General features: G+C 37.0%; 1 protein-coding gene across 1 annotated transcript in view; it reads right to left on the bottom strand.

Moving 5' to 3' along the window:
- The window catches only part of GYS2 (glycogen synthase 2), a 42430-nt gene extending 22410 nt beyond the window's left edge, over positions 1-20020 (bottom strand). Inside the window, exons 1-7 of the mRNA XM_054591350.1 lie at positions 19499-20020; positions 12664-12845; positions 9613-9804; positions 7831-8013; positions 2522-2666; positions 1927-2044; positions 1540-1660 (exon numbers count right to left, since the gene is read on the bottom strand). Of these exons, the coding sequence (XP_054447325.1) occupies positions 1540-1660; positions 1927-2044; positions 2522-2666; positions 7831-8013; positions 9613-9804; positions 12664-12845; positions 19499-19619 (1062 nt within the window). The 5' untranslated portion in view covers positions 19620-20020. The remainder of the gene's footprint in view (positions 1-1539; positions 1661-1926; positions 2045-2521; positions 2667-7830; positions 8014-9612; positions 9805-12663; positions 12846-19498) is intronic.
- Positions 20021-20374: the final 354 nt, after the last annotated feature.

Genomic DNA, 20374 nt, shown 5'->3' with positions numbered 1-20374 from the left:
TAAATAACATAGTCTTTTTTTTTTTAAGAGATCCAGGATCTGTGCAGGACTGATGGGCTGTGTGGCAAAATCTCCCAGGAAAGCCTGCATACCTCCCAGAAAAAACCTTTTTTGTGTGTGCATTAAAATATAAATGACAGTTTAATTTTCAGTAACTCAAAACTGGAAGCAACCCGAATATCCACAAACAGATGAATAAATAAACAAAGTGGTATAGCTATGAAACACCATACTTCTCAGCAATATAAAAAGAATGAACTACATATATAAGCGCCATTGATGAATCTCAAGATGAATATGCTGCATGAGGGTACCCAGGGGAAAAGGGTAAACACCTTAATACTTCAATTAGATAAGATTCAAGGAAAAATAAATATGTCTTGTAAAGGAAACTATGTTAAAATAAGGTTATTCCAGCTTATTCAGGAATAATCTTTCTGGTCTTCTCTTTTATTTTGGAGACTTGGGTTTTTATTAATATACTTCTTCCTTACTAATGCTGTTTCTAAATCTTTTGGCACACTTACTACAATGTCTGCTCTAAGGCAATGATAAATCTATGTCCAGGAAATAAAAATTCAGTTGGAGAGTATTACAGAGCTCGGGAAAGTTCAGGTTGTTTCAGTATTGCAATAAGATAGAAATTTTACACTGGTCTCCGGTGACCATTTTACTGTTATTTATTTTATATTTTATGCGATAGGATTGTAATACAAGCCAATGACATTAATCAATAGCTTGACATGGTACCATTTTTATAATTGCTTTTATTGGCACAGTTTTTTTTAACAGAAATGTTTTTTTTTCTTGATGAGTTGGGAACCTATCTTAAGTCTTGTCTTCTGAGCAAAAAAATTATTCTACATTGTTGGGAGTGGAGACTTCCTTTCCCTTTCTTCCTGTGTCTATGTTGGGGGTGATCTCCTAGTTTCATAGTTCAAGACACCAGGCCTAGGGGAGGAGGTGTGGCCGTTCAGTTGGGTGGGGAACAGAGTTGCGTGTGTCTGCTGCCTCCTAGGTGCATGTTTCTCTGAAGGTCTGCTTCTGCTGGGGGCAGATAGCGATGGCTGGAGCTGCCTGGGATGACACAGCTGAGTTAATACCAAAGTTTAGCATCAGGAAGCCTGTTGTTGCCATATATCCAAGCCACAGCTTCCATTATTGGCCCTTACCAGTTTCTGAAAAGGTAAAATTTTGTTCTCCATTTTCTAGATTTCTCTATATTTATTCTTCAAGTGGTTACAAACTCATTTGGGGGGATATTATAATGTAACCTTAAAACATAGCACATATAATGGGATGAGTTTGTGGCTCTCCTAAAAATATAACTAAGGACATAGGCAAATACACAAGTGAACAATGTAGCAAACCCAATATGTACATTGAAAGATCAAAGCCATTTCTTATAAGGTTGTTATTTTAAATCTTCATAATAGTGTATTCTCATGAAAACTATTTAAGGAACCAGAAAGTTCTTTACTGCCCACAGAAGGAAGTCTTCCTACAAAAGCATTACATAGCACCTTTGAGTTTTCTTACCCTCAGCAGGAAATTTAGCCGGGATAAGGACTCTAGGAAGATGTCAGCTCCTTTGTTTGAAAACTCATACCTCCCAGCAATGAAAAGGAACAATGTCTTTTCAAGATCAAAGTCCAGATGACTAAAACAAAATGAAACAGTTTAAAATAAAATAAAGCATAAGAAACAAAATGTACACATGAATTCAGTTAAAATACAAAGGGAACTGGGAAAGATAAACATGTATTATAACAATACTGTTTTCTTTTTACTAGAGATCACTAAAATCACACACTAATTTTCTTTTTTAAGAGTATTCTTTTTTATTAATTGTATTTTTCCATTACCATTCATCCCCCTTATACGCTCTTCCACCCACCTCTTCCTCTCCCACCACAATCAACATACCCATAAAAATGACCTCGAACAAAATCTTGTATCCGAGCCTTGTACATTGCATGTAGATTTTGAAACTCATGTACTGCTGAAAATTTCTTAACATTCAAGCCATTTGGAGTAATCACATCTGGGAAAGCAAAAATAAAATCTTTTTGAAATGCTCTTCTGAGAGAGGGTACAGTTGTAGAAAAACAGTATATTTAAATTTATAAAGTTAGATTTCTATTAACATTTCTGGTTTAGGACTAGCATAGACTGCAACATTCATAAATTTTCACAATAAATTGTTGAAGTAGGGAATCAGGAGTACATGACTGAAATAGCATTGGTACAAAATGGTATAATAGAATGAAAAGCAATAATAACGATTATTATAGTTTTATCACTTACTGTGCACCAGGCACTGCTCTAAACGCTTCATCATGTAACTCGTTTAATCCTTGTAACAACCAATGGAGGAGTTGCTCTTAATCTGCATTTTCAGAGGCAAAACCTTTTTTCCTCTACTGTTTTATGCTTTTTTTTTTTTTGTCTTCAACAAAATTCTCATAAGCTCATGCCATTTAACTGAAAGACCAGTGACAATCTCAGGGGTAATAATTACCAGGCTTTCTCTTCAGCATATGTTCTGCCTCTATTGCTGTTATTTCAGAAACTGTGGTGAACACGTGTGCACAATGGACCGCGGCCCGCTCCATGCAGTACCGATGGTAGATCTGCCTTTCCCCGGCCTCTTTGTCTATGTTAAACTGTTCAGAACAAAACAAAACAAAACACAAAAACAAGCACATATGCAATTGCTTACACTGATTCTTCCACACCAGCAAAACAAAATCACGTATTTCTCCTATTGTGTGCCCATGAGACTATGTAAAATTTAATGACCCCTAAAAGTAATGATAATTTTTATTAAACCCCTTACTAAGTATATAGCTACTTAGGTTTTAAAAGGTGCCGTTTACTTCATTTTTGCTTCCTAACTGCTAGTAACCCTCTGAATAAATGGATTTCCACTCTGTTATAATCATATAGAAATCTTGATTTTTTTGGCGTTTTAGTTATATTTTATTTATCCCACATTTTATAAATATTGAGCTAATTTCTTCTCCTGAGGCCCTTATCATATTTTTGCCCATAAACAATGAAATAAAGCTGAATTAAACTTGATAGCAAAACTAAAGATAATTATTATTATCCTTAATTCACTGAAAAGAAACCTGGCAAAGAAAAAAAAACAAATACTTTCCCATAGTTAGAGAAGTCCTACCAATATATAATTCCAAGAGTGTACAGTTACTTTAATTAGACAGTGTGTTAGATTGTGCAATCATTCATTATTCTGAGCATTTTAACTAAAAAAAAAAACACAATAAGCCAAACCCCCACAATTAAATAGTTGGCAACAGGTGCGTGGGCTTTTGCCTTTGGCTTAGTTGCTGAACGTAAGGACTCATATAGCTGTATATGAAAGCCGCGGTGTCTGAGAGAAAGAGCTATATAGTTTCTGGCATTGCATCAGCAATATGCTTTTCATACTAGAAGCTTTTCAACACTATGTATCAGGCACTCTTCTAAGCAGGATATCATATTTAATCCTCACAAAACACCAACGCATATGTTGTCTTCATTTTATGGAGGAGGAATTGAAACTTTTAAAGGTTAAAGAACTTTCTCAAGGTCGCATTCTTATTATGCATCTCAGCAGAGCCCAAAATTGACCCAAATCAGCCTGACTCCAAACTTGTGCTGTCACCTGCTTTTATACCATTTAGACTCTAACTGAATCAACAAGTCAGTCCCAATAAATACTACACCATATAAAGGAAAATACTAAAAAAAAAAAAAAAAAAGATTTATTAAATGACTCTAAAGATTAGAACAAGGAAATTCTTAGAATATTCTCTTGATGATTGTAATGTTTGGAAACAACTCTCTGAAAATGTTTGAGTGAGGGCTCTATATATGGTATCCCTAGATCGGCAGCAGTTTTTCTTTAAAGCTATATATGGCTGGTCTCATTTATTCAACCAAATCCTCATTTAACCATTATTTATTGAGTAATTTAGGTGTTTCTGTTACCTTCAAATAGCTTATAAATTAGTGAGAAAATGGGTAAATATTAGGCAGAAATGAAGAAGTGCCCGAATAAGGTATAAAATCAAAACAGGACAGCGAAATTTATCTCATACTATATAAGAGAATCATGAGTTGTTCATCTTTATGTCTCTAAGTTAATTAGATGGCTAAAATGGCATTTGGACTTGGATATAAAAGTTTAATTTGGGGAAAGATTATTTTAGGCTGAAAAATTAGTTGCCCTAAAGAACAAATATTGGGTTGGCCAAAAAGTTCATTTGTTTTTTTCTGTAAGATGTCTCTAGTAGCTCTTACTTGTCTTTCACTTCATTCAAAACAATTCTGTTAGCTTGTACTGTGTCAGCTGTCATATCAGAGTGCATTTTTAAAAATTATCAAAATTTGTGAATTTTTGTGTAGCCATTTTAATATTGAAGATGCAAGAAAGTACACATTTTCAGCATATTATGCTTTATTATTTTAAGGTAAAAATGCAACTGAAACACAAAAAATGATTTGTGCAGTGTATGGAGAAAGTTCTGTGACTGAGCGAACATGTCAAAAGTGGTTTGCAAAGTTTCCTGCAGGAGATTTCTCATTGGATGATGCTCCACGGTCGGGCAGACCAGTTGAAGTTGATAATGATCAAATAAAGACATTAATTGAGAACAATATATGTTATACCACATGGGAGATAGCCGATGAATTAAAAATATCCAAATCAATAGGTACTGCTGAAAACGAAAGATGCGTCTAGACAAACTTTTTGGCCAACCCAATATTATATATAAAGTCGTATGGCATGTGCAGACAATACCAAAATGTCTGATGTGATGGTGGCTTTGGGTGTAGAATGTAAAGACATCATAAGGCAACATCCTGGTAGGCTATAAGAGGGTCAGACCCCAGAATTCCCTAAAGACAAGGCTAGGAATTTAGCCTTCGTCCTGTATGCAATGGAAACACTGAATGGGTTTGTATAGTGATATGGTAAAGACACAGCCTGTGTTTAAGAAAAATAACTCTAGACAGAAGTATGAAATGTTTTTTTATCTCATTGAGCTTTTTGCAACGAGCAAATAAGGTAATACTTGTCAAATATTTACAAAAGTGCCTGGCACATAGAGAGTGCTCAGTAACTTTAGCTATGGTTATTATTTATTGTTATTGTTGAGAAGAATATGATTTCATATATGGGATGGCATTTAATATTTAGACATGCAGAGATGGAAAGAAAGGTTTTCTAAGTGAGTAAGCCAGTATGTGTAGATGCAGGTCTTGGCGAGGACAGGCACTTGTGCGTGCTTTTCTGCCTTTCGCGGTCCCACGGGGTCCCTCATCGTTTAGGCCTGTGGCATGCCTAGCCACACCTGTGGCTTTACAGCAGCTGTCTCTTTACACATGTTGCCTACTTTTCCCCATATTCATGATAGAATGTTAAAATCTCTGTCTGATAATTCCAACATCTAAAACACGCCTGGGCCTGCTTCTTAAAACACTGAACTTCCCAGTGTTTTCCTGTATCTCACAGCTTTTTTGGTTGAATTCTGGATAATGCGTATAAAAGAACAAAGAATGATGTAAAGTGAATATCAGCCACTAAAAAACAGTCCAGTGACAGCAGACAGTAACCCAGTAAATGAAACTGACTAGCTCAAAACCTTGTCAGAGGAAAGAGTTAAAATCCATCAAATGATTGTCTATGGCTGGCTTTACCATCTTTTAATCCCAGATGGCACCAGGGAAATTCTGTTGCTATGAAGAAAAGAGAGGCCAAAAACCTAACAAAACTTTTTTTAAAAAGCATTAGTTATCTCATAAGAAAAAATTTGGAAATATCTTGGAGAATCTCAGAAATCTACATGCTGGCTAAAAATGGTTGAAATGCTATTTTAGCTAATAAATTTAACTAAACCAACTACAAGGCCTTTGTGAATTGCTTAACAACAAAAAGTTTTTAGTTAGCAATTATTATTTGAGTAAAATAGTTCCATGTTTCCGCTTTTATAGAAGTGAAATACTTTTATTTTTATTCCCGTTTCCCACCCCTACTCCATGTTTACTTACCTGAGCCAGAACTTACTGAAATAGATCTTGGGTCTTGTATCAAAGACTAAATAAATTATGACTCATTTCTTAGGTTGACCTTTTAAAAAATTTTCATGTGTATAATTGGATGTTTTTATGTATTACCCAAATTCTAAACCCAGTGTGAGCAAGGAGAGAGGGCCTATTATGGAAAATAATTATAGGGTTTTGTCTGTAAGAAATGATTATAAGTTTAACTCAAAATCTAGTTTGTGACTACTTGTTATTTACTAGTGCTTCTGCTGGGCAGGACATTTTATTAGAACAATGGGCTGGGATCTAACTATGCTCATACATTTCAACCAGTGAGGGGCTTTACCCTGGAGAGATACATAATCCTATTCGATGACTGTGTGATATAAATACTGACCTTTGTCAAGTGGATAAAGTTGTAAGATATAACTACATACTATGATGCATTTGTTCCTTAAAAACAAATAATAGCTGATGTATATTATTTATTGTTGTTATTATCATATAACGCTCTAAGTATTCTGTAGTAAAATATTTGATATCATCTTTAACATTTTCTCCTTCACAAAAATCAAAGTCTGCTCTTCTCCAAGAAACATGGTTGTTGAGCTTATCACAGTTCACTGGTTCGCCCTTATTAGTCTACTGAGATATCATATGCCATTAGGAAATTTTTCTGTTGTCCTGCCTTTCTGAATCCTGTGGTGACTTTATTTTAAATGTACATCTTATGTTTACAATTGACCTTTAGGGTAGGCTGACCTTTTCATAGGTCAGCTCTCATCCAGACAATTCACTGCCTTGCAAATGTTAGTTTGTCAGGAAAATCGTTCCTGCATTCAGTGTCGAAGTGTCTTTGAGGTAGTAGTATAATTTTTTATAACTGTTATCTAAGTATAATTTATGCATTATACACATACACACTGTACATTCTGTTTCATAGAATCCTAGCACTTTTCTAAACTGGGAAGTCTTTAAAAATCAAGATTCCAACTTCCTAATTTTCCTGATAATGAAACAGAAACCAAAAATGGTAAATTGACTTGATTGGCAAGATAGATACCAAATCTGCAAAACTCCTGACTTTATGGTATGCACATGCTTTGTTTTCTGTAATATGATATAAAAGATATATTTTTATCTGATTTAACTGATGGAAAATAAAAGAAAGAAGTCAAAGCTGAATGACTTTTAGTCATAGAATTGGGCAGGCTTCTCAGCAAGTAGACACAACTGTTTTGGTCATAAGGACACACATCCTTCTTTTGAATAACTTCTGTTTTATTTGACCCCAACAAAAACTCCACCTAGGCATTGCAGAGTTACAGGAGAAACCTGACCATGTGTTCACCGGGATAGAGGAAATAAGGCTCACAGTGCAAGCTGTCTGTCTAGAATCACAGCTCTCTCTGCCTGCCCCTCAGAGCTGTGCGTGGCTTCGGGATCCTCACAGCATTTCCCATGCTCCAGGGTAGACAGGAGCCGCACCTTGTGTCACAGAGCTTCCTGCCCCCGTGCCACGTTGGATCCTGGAACTATTGCACCCCAGTAGACACGCACCGCCTCTCACTGCTACACCCTACCGCACTCTGAACATAGTTAAGCTCTATGAGCCCTCTGTCCCCCAGGGGAGTCTTTGTCATGGATATTGATTAGTTAAAAGAGCACTTCTGCCATCTGGCTGACAGATGAAATGTCAAGATCAATACTTCTCATCCTTCAGCTTCAGTGATCAGGAAAAAAGGTGGTAAAGGAGAAGATCGTAGGACCATTTACCTTATCAAGATGGTTGTAAAAATCAGTGTTTGCTGCGCAGAGATACCTCCCAAGCAGTGTGGCATGAGTGGTAAAAATTGTAGCAATAGGAAGTTTTCGCGCCCGAGAAAGGATCAGTCCAGTTCCAGCCTGCCATTCGTGGAACTGGGCAATGACATGTTTACCTTCTGCATGGTCTGTCACCTACATCAGAAAAGAAGCATTTAGAAAAGTTGTTGCTGAAGCTTGTTCTTGTTCATGGCCCAGGGCATAAGGAAAGTTATCATGCCTGTAAATTTTAGCACAATTTAAAGGGTTCTAAATATGAAGCATACAGACTTAGCAAGTGTGTTATATAGGATTCAGTAGCATGTCCACGAAGCCCAGAGGTCCTTACACTTAGCATATATCAGGTCACGGGAAGGCTTGTTAAGCATTAACATCTGGGTCTCAATCTCAGGTAATTTAATTCAATGGTTCTGGGCTGGGAGGCAAGAATTTGCATTTCTTACAAGTTTACAAATGATGCTGCTACTGATGGTCTAGGATATGCTCTCTGAGAACAACTGACTAAGGCTAAATCCTCTGTGTCTTAAAGTATCTGCTCTTCACAAAATTCTTCACAGCTATGAAGTTGCATAGGTTAACGGTATAGCAGAAACAGGTAACAGCAGAAACAGTCCCAGAAAACCCATGAGGTTTTTTCAGTGTCTTTGTTTACCCTTTGAACCAATGACAATAGGTATTTCTGGAACTGCTTTACTTGAGAGGAAGTTGGGGCTCTTAACTTTCTTGCTTCTGTCCCCTTTATTCCTTTTAATAGAAGGGGTGACAGCAGACACACACACACTCACAAATGCATACTTGAAGGCTGGCTTCAGCCCTGGGGCAGTAGCTCAGGGAGGCAGTTTGCAGAGAAAGAGTTGGCAACACTAACAGATGCTAGCACAAGAGTTCATATCAGCCATTAGACCACATCCACCAGCACCTCACTCTTCTCCTATTCTGTCATCCACACAAAGCAATAGGACCGCTTCTGCATCCTCTCCTTTGTTTCAGGGCACCCCCTTATGGCTATTGGAATATGACTTCACCAGTAAGAAAGAGTGGCCAAAGGGAACATACTCCCACCATACAGTTTTGTGACTTGTCCTTAGATCACACCCCCACTTTGCTAGGGATGCTCTCTCTTCACAATTTGACTTTAGGTTAGGCATCGTCCTCCTGAGGTACTACAAAGAAGACAAAGGAATCTTACTACCATGCTTTGAGGACTTAGGAGAAAGCAGGTTTGGTTCATTTAATATCTTTTTTTAAAAACATTTTCATCTATGGGATATTTCACTGCTACAGACTCCTTAGCATCAGCTGGGATCACTCCAGCCCTTAGCTAGTGATGAAAATAACTAAAAGTCACTGCAGTTACACAAGTACTCATGTATAAACAAACCAAACATTTCAAGCTATTTTCGATTCCCTTGTTCCTAGAATTCATATACATAGTGCATGATGTATACTATTTTTTCTTGCATATATATTGAGTATCATCTATGTAGCAGACATATAAGTAGATTGTTATACACATCATTCATTCTATTTACCTGACATGATGTAAATATTAATAAGCATTATTATTATCCTGTTCCAAATGTTGGTATTTAGTTTGAGGAATGCTGAACACTTTCTCAGAAATGCACTAGGACAATCAGTAATGGCATCATCTCAAAATTCACTTAATCTAAAATTGGGCCCAGAACTCAATTGTGCTGCTCCTCTGTTGTATGATTATACCATAAACTGTACCTCTTTTAAGAACCAGGCAGTTAAAGATCCAAATATCAACATATCGTTGGCTTCTCGGTCGTGATGAGGGATGCCAACACTGCATGCCTCCCAGAGGTCACCCTTCCACCTGTCCAAATTCCAAGCCGAATACCCTATGTCAAAGAGCACCACGTAAGGACTCCCTTCTATCAGCCATCTTCCAAAATGTACCTGCCGTATAAAGAACATGGTCATGCTAGGTAATGGAAAGGAGGAAATGTATTTGTGCTTGGAAGATATAAGCTTCATTTAGAACTCAATAGCAAATTACATATGTTATACAGAAAACCACAGCGACACCACAAAGCATCTGATACTGGAGCTTGAAGATGGAATGGGCTTGCATCCACTCATCTAAAATCTCCAAGTATTTTGTTTTTTTATTAAACTTGACCATTTAAAAACAAAGTATCTAGACCATGTCATTACTCCTGTGACCTTGGGCTCATGGTTTTATGATTTAATATCACAGCCTATGTTTTTATGATAGAGTCATAAGATGAACTGTTCTGTATCTTTAACAACTTGTGTCACTTATTTGCCTTTATGCAACAGGACTGCAAATATTTCCTGCTAGAAAAAGTTTTTTCTGTTGACAAATGTATATGATTTCTCTTATTCCTCATTAAAAACATTACTTGAAGTGCTTCCCAATATGGTTGCTGCCAGAAATCTTAAATATATTTCCTAAAATGCATTATCTTGTTAATCTAGCATAGTAGCTCAACATGTAATTCTGTTACATTCTTCAGACTGACTGTCTATCAATTTAACCATTAATTCAGTCAATTGCACAATTACCTTCAAGACTTTTGCTAATTTGCCCCATTGCTGAATGGTGAAATTAAACAAATGCTGAAATTAAACAATGTGGACTCTGCATCTGTTCAACGTCCTGCACTTTCATTCAGGCTACAGATTGCTGCTGCAGAAAGTCACAGTTGTGTATATATTTCTGACACTAAAAAGTCACAAAGATACATCAAAGGTGTTCAGGAATCCTTTTATCTATCCCTTGAACAATTTTTTAGAAATTCTTCCTGTTAGAATGTACTGGGACATGGAGGACCTAAGCCACTGCCTAGGCTGGAACAAAGAAGGTATGCGTCACAGGCTAAATACCTGACCACAGGACTCCCCACTGTCTGAAGCAACAGAGGCATAGCAACTGCCGGCATCCTGGTGGAAACCGGTTGAATCCTTACGCCTCCCACTCATTCCTAACCTAGAGCTTTTCCCAGAAACAAGGCCCATCAATCTGGACTTTCTGGCACCAAATCAGCTGTTCCTGATCAGAGGACGTTGTCTTGCAAACACCTATACCCAGGACACCTGGAGCAGATCAGCAGGGTGACACCCCCGCCCCGCCACCGCGGTCTACTATACACCCTTAAAAACCTTCTGCCCTTTCCCTTGCTGTTGCAGTCTGTTCGGACTCAGCCTGCCTGATTGCAGAGTCTCACCTCAAATAAAACCCCTTAATTGGACTTTTTTGGTTCCCAGTCCTTTCTTAGCCATCTTGGCTACCTAACACTTCCTTTAAATTCTCCTATTTTAACACTTGCCTTCCAGCTTCTAAGATGACCTTTAATTCCTTCTTCAATAAGACCATCAAAAACATTGAGTGAGACCATACTGAATTCTTCATTGACTTACCGCTATTTGCATTCACCCTGTACTCCCTGTTTAAATGCAAGGGGAGAGGAATGTTTCTCTCACTAGTGCTTTGAATCTTGTTCGCGTTCCCATTCTCAGTGACCTTACTTTCTTCAATCATCCATTTCTTCTGAACCTTCACCTGCTCCCTGTTTACTAGATATTACTTTGTGGCATATAAATATTGTCAGGTCTCACTTACATCTAATAAAATACTAATTCTCAAAATCATGTCACCCTGAAACTACTTCTTTCCTCTTCATAGAAAAAACTCATAGCCACAATTTTTATACACTTTTCTCACCACTTATTCATTCCTCAACCCACTGCCATGATTTAACATCTCCTTTCTTTGAAGCTGTATTTAACAAGTTGCCATGAATGACTTTAATGTTGCTAAACCAAAATGATATCGGTTTAATATTTGGCCTAATTATTTCCTCCTTCATACTTGAAACTTACTTCTCCCTTGTCTTGACCTCATTATTTCTGTTGTGAAGACAAAAATCATCAGAAACCTAGTGGCTTAAAACAAGATACATTAATTATCTTACGGGTTTGGAGGTTGTAGTGTGAAATTGGTTTTATGGGTTAAAATTAACATGTTAGCAGACTTTCATTCCATCTGTAGTCTCTAGAAAAGAATCTGTTTTCTGGTCTCCTTCAGCTTCTAGAGACCACTTGCACCCTTTGGTTCATGGCCTCTTCCTCTACCTTCAAGGCTCATTGTGCCCACCTCTGCATTCATTGTCACATCTCCTCTTTGATTCTGATTCTACTGCCTCCCTCTTATAAGGACGCTTGTGATTACACTGGGCCCACCCAGATTATCCAGAGCAATTGCCTCATCTCAAGATTCTGACCATAATCACATCACAAAGTCCTTTTTGCTGTATAAAGTAACTTTTTCATAGGTTCTGAGGATTAGGATTTGGACATTCTTCATTCTACATCACTATCTGTGCTTCTACTTTGCATTCTCCGACCTATATTAGTGTGGCTGTTCTAACATTAACGTCCCAAGGTTTGGCTCAAAACTTTTGCTCTTAGTCTATAAACTTCCACTGAATAATCCTATCAACACTAATTATATCAACCACAATTTAGACACAAATGACTTCCCCAGGAATATATTTATCCTATACCTTTTGCTGAACTCCAAACCTATTAGATTACTAGATATTTTCCTAGGGTCTTCACAAGGTGCCTTAAACATGTACTTATTTAAAATCAAGTTCATCATCTTTCTCACAAACCTGCTCCTTTCCCCTTAGTAGATGAATGGTGTTCTCTTGTGAGTTAATGTAAATGGTCTGCTTTCCCATCACAGTTGGCTAAGACGTGTCAAGTGAAGCATCAGTCAGAAGCTCTTACCTGGCAGCCATGTTTGTTCATTGTGTCCATTGCTCTTCTAACAGCCTCATTTGCAGGTTCACACTGTTCCACCTGAGTCTTCATATTTTGCTCAAAATAGGGGCCAATCAGAAAATAATTGTCTCCCCATTCATCTGCTGTTATTCTGGCCTTTGTCTGAATCACAGTATAGATGCCACCAACTGTTAAAAAGAAATGTTCCATTATCATTCAGGTCAGTAATTCATTTTAAGTAATAAAGGCATGGAAGCGAGTTCCCATTTTTGAGTAGATATTTAGGATCTACCAAGCACAAGCGTTTATTTAACTTTCTAAGAGAAAGTTTTTAAAGGACCCTAATAAACAGTTAACTCTTAGTTCAATTCATGCATATTTTAAAGCCCCTTCTGGGTGCATGCCAGAGAATAGCAGGTTGGCAACAGCGGAGCAGCACAAACATTTCAAAGGAATCTGAAGAGCCCGCTGGAATGAAACATACAAGGTTTAATGCTCTGCCCACAGTTGAGTGTCAAAGTTGGGGTAAATAGCCACTGTCACTCCATATGCCCTCAGCCGCAGCAGCCACCATTCACCCCTTCTCCTACAGTGTCCAAGTAACAGTCACTGCTGAAATTATGAGCAATCCCCCAAGCTAAAGAGCTCTTTCCCTTCTAAGCTACCAAGTTAAGGTAGCTTTTGCCAAGAAGAAAGAGCTGATAGATTTTGAGGGGAAATGTTTGGCCCAGTTGTCATGTCAAACACAATGACACAAATGCAAATTTTCCTCTGGTATTTCATTTTTTTCCCCTCTGGCATTGTGGCCATCACTATTAAAACACAAAGCCAAAATATATATATGCTATTGGAAAATATATATACCCTTGGATTCAGCATGTCCACATATAGAATATTGTCCTGGAGGATATTATAATGTTGAAAAATTCTATCCAACTTAAATTGAACTAGCTGACTCACTTAACCTAAGGCTCAATTAGCTCATCTGTCCACTAGGAGTAAAACAGTATTTAGCTTGGGGAAAAGGGCAGGTAGTAGTAGCATTATTCAAAACTAGACCTCATTAAGAAAGGTAATCTCTGAGTAAGTGCTAAAAAGGATGAAGAAATAAGGCAGGTGGATATCATGGGGAAGGATATTTTAGGCAGAAGGAAGGGATAGAGCCAAGGTTGTGAATGAGAGCAAATGAAGAGTAATAGGTATTCGGTATTGAGGTGCAATAACCAGGTAGGAAGAATAGGGAAGGCCAAGAAGAAGACCTTCAGTAAACTTAGACAGGCTATTTCTTGTGCTGGCTCTAAACAATCATCTCATATGAGAATATAAAAAGTCTGAATCAATTTCTCGAGCAATATTTTGTGCTGTGAGCTATAGACAATGGTACGACTCAAGAAATTCTGTGGAAATCCCAAAGCCAATACAGACCCTGGCACCAATCTTCAACTCCATTTCCAAGAGCAGTTGTTTTTTTTTTTAATTAAGAAAAAAGCTTTTTATTTTTTACTACAGTTCTCCATAAGGTATTTTAATTCATCAGGATATAGGGCTTGATAGTTACTGTATCTCTTAAATTTCTTATTCCAGTAGCTTAGACTTTAAATAATAAATATGATTGATAGTCACAATCTATGGCCAAAAGGTAGAACCGCCACCTGTGAATTTTTCTTTAAGCCTGAGCCACTTAAAGTATACTTTTTTGGTAAATTGCCTTTTGAGAAATAAGACGAAATGTTGATACAACTATATGATGCTAACAGGATTCATTAATTTATAAAACAGAAGAGCTAATGTAACCCCCAAAATGTAAATATTACATGCAAGCAGCTTTTATGTAAGCCTACATAAACTTATTTTCCTTAAAAACTTCATCTCTAAGAAAAGGCTTTTGGATGAGCAGCCTGATAATACGGGCACTCTTACAGCTCAGACGGCGGGCGGCGAGGACAGCGTGAAACCGTGAAGAGGAGCCGCCCATCCTGCCGGCAAAGGCTGGAACAGAACACACACGATTCGCCTGCCTGTTCAGCGAGGATCCTGAGTCTGCGTAAACTGATGCCGACCTTAAGTACACGTAAATATTTTCCCCAATTCCAGAAAATTTTATAAACCATAAGACTTATTTCTCGAGGAAAAACAAATTTAAAGAAATAATTTGCAAAGGCAACTAAAAACTTTTCTTTAAAGTGTGTCATATTTTAGCACATATTTAAATGCATATATAGCTATATATATAAGCGATACTTATAGAATATATATAAGCTATACCTATAGCTTATACATGTGAGTATATATGTTTTATTCAAATAATTTTCCCTTTCTGCTGACTTAATTCCTTCCTCTTCATCTTATCGAGGGGATGTGTTACCAGGTTCTGATGGCACACATTCATTAAATGCCTAATTCATATTTCTATTCTTGAAATCTCTCTTTTTTGCAACTATGTATCTTGTCCTGAGATTTTAGAAAATCTTTTTTTGTTAGATTGTGTGTTTCAAATTCAAATACACTTGGGTAAATGAGAACACATTTTTATTTGCTAAAGGGCATAAGGGAGAAGAGAAATTTTTTATTAAAAAAATAAATAGTTAGACTTGAGAATTGAAATGTAAAGATGAACATAGTCAATTAATTTGCTATTTCCTATTTGAGGACATCAGTCTTGATATAGATAGTCCCCAAATAGCTTTACAGTGTTTATAAATACTATGGCTATGTTCTTTCAGTCGATCAGGAATAAAAACATAACATTTAAAAATAAAAATCTGCCCCATATTGGTTGAGGGCTGATTGTAAATAAATCTCTCCCCACCAGACGTCTTTCTGTACAGTGCTTCTGTGGAGGGGGCCTCTTACCGCATTTCATGTGCTCAAGCACCAATTTAGCCTCTCTCTGTCCTTTGCATATATATATATACCAATTAGCTTCCCTTGCTTTTCACTCTGTTTGCCATAAACTCCTCTCCTGGCCTGCTAATTATAAGTGAGTGTGATGGCATAGATATAAGGTCATTCCTATTTTCAAATTTGAGGTATAAACCAGAGGTTCAACAACACATTTTTAACGAATTATTGTTTTACCACAGTGTAGTTCACTGATTTTGGATTTATCCTTCATTTTCAAACATGTACTTTGGATTTTATTGATCTACATTTTTTTTTTCCAAAACAACAAGGGAGTATCTTTAGTGTGAGGGCAAAGTACCAGGCCTTTCATTAGAAATAGAAAATGAGCCCCCCCAACCCCAGGCGTATATATCACTGAGGTAGATACAACCCCAAGTTCTCAGCTAGAGACACTGCTGATGTTGCTAAAATCAGGATTCCAAAATAGTACGAAATATGAACAGCAGCCAAAAGAAGGCATTTTATATATGCATATACATTAGGAGTATCTTCACTATTTTTAAATGTTTAAAAGTTACAGAATTTGGAAGTCATATGACTTTCATGCATAGCTAATAATCTTATCCTTCTGTCTCAAGACACAGTAGCAGAAGCTGGGGTAGTCATTACACAGAACATTGTTCCTTGAAGCAGCAGAGCTGGTAAAAAGAGAAAGTAAATGTTTCTGGTGATGATAGTCAACGAATGTCTGTGTGCCCAGCGCTTTTCTGGGTCTGTGGTACAAATCAAAGCAGCTGCAGTCTCAGGCAGTGGTGAGACACTTAGAGCCAGACCACGGGCACCCATCTTGATTATACCACAGTGTCAACCCCATGTGTTATACAAGAGGGTTACAGATATGACAATGGGGATGAAAAGGACGTGGGGAGACTGGGACTCCTCTTAAAGCTGTATGTGAACCAAGCATGGTTCTTCCATAGATTGTGTGTTTCATGTGGTATAATTTGAGGTGCCATTGACAGCCCGCTCACATCCACACCAGGCAAAGGGACTTCAACCCCAAACTATTGTGTCACCCGTGACTGTAGCAACCCTGTTCCCTATCTTTTTTTCCACTTCCTGCTTTTGTGTTTAAAAACTGACTCATGGAATCACTCCAAGTCAAAGTCAGTAAGATAATGAATGATCTGACTTACTCATTTTGTAATGAATTTTATATTAACATTCATTATTGGTGACAAGTTTCATTAAACTCTTTTTAATGATCCTAAATATCTTCGACATGATCATCGATTCATAGCCTACAATGATTGAGGAAAGTCTGGGCAGAAGTCATTATTGTAGTAAGAGGCTTGTTTCAAGTTCCAAACTAGTTATAATACTGGCCCTGAAAATACACACACATTACGTGGTCTTTGAGCATCTTGTATTTTTTTTTTATACTCATCACATTGACTAAAGTGCATGTTCAATGTCTGTCTTCTGGGGATCAATTCTGTGTTGTTAAACTCTGTGCTTCTCATCTCCCAGTGCCTGACGTGTAATAGACACTTGATGGATCTCTTCAGTAAAGTTATAATAATAACTGGATTATAATAATAAATGGAAGAATGAATAAAAGCAATAAATTTCAAGGGTAATATGAATAAGTAAAAAAAGGTTATTTTGAAGTCCGAAAGTTAGCATCCAATAATTTAACTATGACTCTCTCATTTTACACATTTTCATTGTTTGTTGGCAAAATTTTGATGGTAAGGATTTTTTCCCCCCTCTCTAAGAAATCTTTTGCTTTCTTGGATATAAATACATTTCCTGTTCCACCTCAAACCATTGTAAGATGGCTGAGGCATATTACATTCATTTCATTCATGAAGAAACTGACATTCAGATAGGTTAAGGGATGTTTTTACAAAGTTTTGGGAATCTATGATCTTTGACTATAAGCATTGTGTTCTTTCACCTATAGAAAATCTCCTTAGGCAATAGATGTGTTACTTTTTATTCTTGTGTAGTAATTCAAAAGAGAAGTGGGCTCAGAGGAGACCTAATTTCTAGGCCCAGCCCTGTAACGTACTTGGTCATTCATGTCTGTAGATGTGTGTTTCATCGATGAAACGGAGGAGTTGGGTTCATGATGTCTACCGTGCCTCTATCATGGCTATGAACTGGAGGGAAACAAAACTTCAAAGTAAAATTTAAAAAGTAACTATGGTGCCAATGTATTGTCAGAGGTGAACACAATAATTGTTCATGTAAACACCTCTAAAAATCAGACTGTAATAGATATTAAAATAAAGATATGCTAGAGATGATATCAACTTGGGTAAATCACAGTGTGGGCTGCCTCTCGAGACAACAAAACTCCTTTTCTCTTGCATGGGAAGTAAAAGAAAATAAGTATCAAAGGCAATGTAGAGGTTGAAAATAAATGTATTCATTCCTTCATTCAAAAGGAAAAATCTTTCGAGCAATTTCTATGCACAAAGCACCATTCTAGGCCTTGACATCAGCATGCATGTCAGCAGGACACAAAATCCATGGATAACAGTTTTCACCAGTGTGTGCCCAGCACTGGGAGACTATGTTCCTTGAGGTTTGCTAGATGGAGAGAACAAAAGGAAGAAGAAAGGGCCCTCTGCTCAGGGGAGGGAATGCACACAGACATCTTCTGAACTGTTTGCTGGTGCTAGTAAATTCCTCCAGTTTTTTCCACCAACAAGCTTAATTTTTGAGTTCCTGCCTACTTTGCAAAGCAAACATTTATTTAAAGGCACAGTCAGAGATTTATGTGGAATAGAGATGGCTCTGTTCCCAGGAATGTGAGGGATATTTAAAAACATTGAGACTGGGAAAAAGAACATTGGAAACAGATATTCATAAAATACTTCACTTCTCTATAATAAGGTTTCTGTCCTCTGTGTCCTCCTCACTTTGTTCTCTAACATTTATTCGGTGCATTTCTACATAGGCAGAACTGATTTTTAATTTTGATTTTGTGATTTTTATGAAAGCATGCACATGAGAACTTTGAATGTTTAGCATAAAGTGAGAGTCTGAACAGATGTCAAACATCATTCCTCTGCTTTCGAGGTTATGCTGGCTCTGTTTAGCCAAAAGGAAGTGATGTATCATACTCACATTATCATTTCAGGTACTTTAAATTCCACAGGTTACCACTTGCCTTTTACCCATCAATCATTTTGCTTGGTCTTTTATGACCCTAAAGAATTCAACCTTCCAAACTTACATTTTCTTGCTAATATTCCCTCAATAACCTTGACACTTTTAAACTACAGAATATCAACCCATAAGAAATTTATTTTTTATAATTTTACATGTACCTTTCTTATTAAAATCATTTAGGTTTAGTACTCCATTTTCCCTTCTCTAATCCAGCAAAATGAGGTTATACCTTATTAGGAAATTATTTTAATTTTGTTAGGTTGATTTCCTTTTTTGTTTTATAACTTCTATGTATATATTACTGACAAATTAATTTTATTCTTAATAGGAGCTCAATATTGTGCCTTCTGAGCTGCTTCTAAATTAAAGCTTTAATTCCAAACTGATCTTGAATTACTAGAAACATTAATAAATATTTCAAAAAATGGCTAACATATATAAAATTAAAGTCTCTATTTGATCCTGACCAGGTAGAGTCCTTCATAAAATAAAGCATAAAGTTGTGCTTTTTGCTGAAAAAACCATAGAAACTAAAAAGTAAATAAACAATTTTTTACTTCTATTTTGCCATAACATGGATTTCAAATTTTAATTTAAATGCACTTTTGCTGGCAAAAACTAATACTTTCAACTTTCCCTTCAACACATATACACAAGTCTAAGTTTTTATTGCCTGTAGAAATAAACACGGTGAAATGTAAACTTATATTCAGTTCGAATACTTCCTGACTGGCAATTCATTTCATTAATTCATTCTCCTAATCTACATTGTTCAGCAATCTGTCAAATATCCACCTTCAGGGCCAGCACAAACCTTTATTGGTCACTTCCCAAGCGGCTTCAAAGAGCAGTAAATCCTCCACGGGAAGTTCTTCAACTTCCCACTGGGGAAGCCCGCTGAGGGATGTCACAGACAGGGATCGGCCTCGGAGCATTCTTCTTCCAGTCCCTGAAACCTGTTTGAACCACTCTCAATTAACTCTAGTAGTGGTGTGCTTTAGAAACGCAGAGGTTCAAGGCTGGTGGATCTCAGGCTTAGGTAGCTTCTCATAGGACTGTATCAGCAGAATGAAATCTCTTGTGCTTATCAGCGAACTACCGGCTGAAGGAGGAATTGTCAGGTTCTCTTTGCTGTCTTTCAGGTGGGTCCACTGAGTACAGTATCTCCGGTCTGAATCGACCCAAACAACCCAGAGCTAGCTATCACAAGTGAAATCCCCAGTCTGGGGTTTAGGCCAGCACCCCCTCTGACAGTGCCATCCTTCTAGACTGATCATGATACATGTCCAGACCTTTAGCCCTTGTCCTTTTGACCAAATTCCTAGACTCACAGAGTCACCAATGTTTATTTCATCACTTCCAAAGTGATCTGAGATTAGCGATTCCCCTTATACAGTTTGCAGACCATTTTAGATCACATGTAGAATTGGCCGGGGTCTATCTCTATACTTTCATATGCTTTCAATCATTTTATATTTCCTAAGTGTAATTCTCTCTTTTGATTCTCAGTTCTAGAACATTAAAAAATTATTCCTAGTTCTTTTATTCTACATCTGCAAATGTGATTTTGAAGATAAGTATAGATTTTAGATTTTCTTTTCTTAATTTCTTTTTTAAAAATTCTCCGTGAAAAAAATATAAATGTACGTGTGTGAGTATCACATGCAAAGAATGTAGTTTTGACTGATCT

This window comes from Pteronotus mesoamericanus, unplaced genomic scaffold, assembly GCF_021234165.1.
Source record: "Pteronotus mesoamericanus isolate MK-2021 breed Mesoamerican mustached bat unplaced genomic scaffold, CSHL_Meso_final scaffold_21, whole genome shotgun sequence".
NCBI lineage: Eukaryota > Metazoa > Chordata > Mammalia > Chiroptera > Mormoopidae > Pteronotus > Pteronotus mesoamericanus.
Note: the sequence above shows the minus strand (reverse complement) of the source record. Positions and strands in the feature narration are given on the sequence as shown.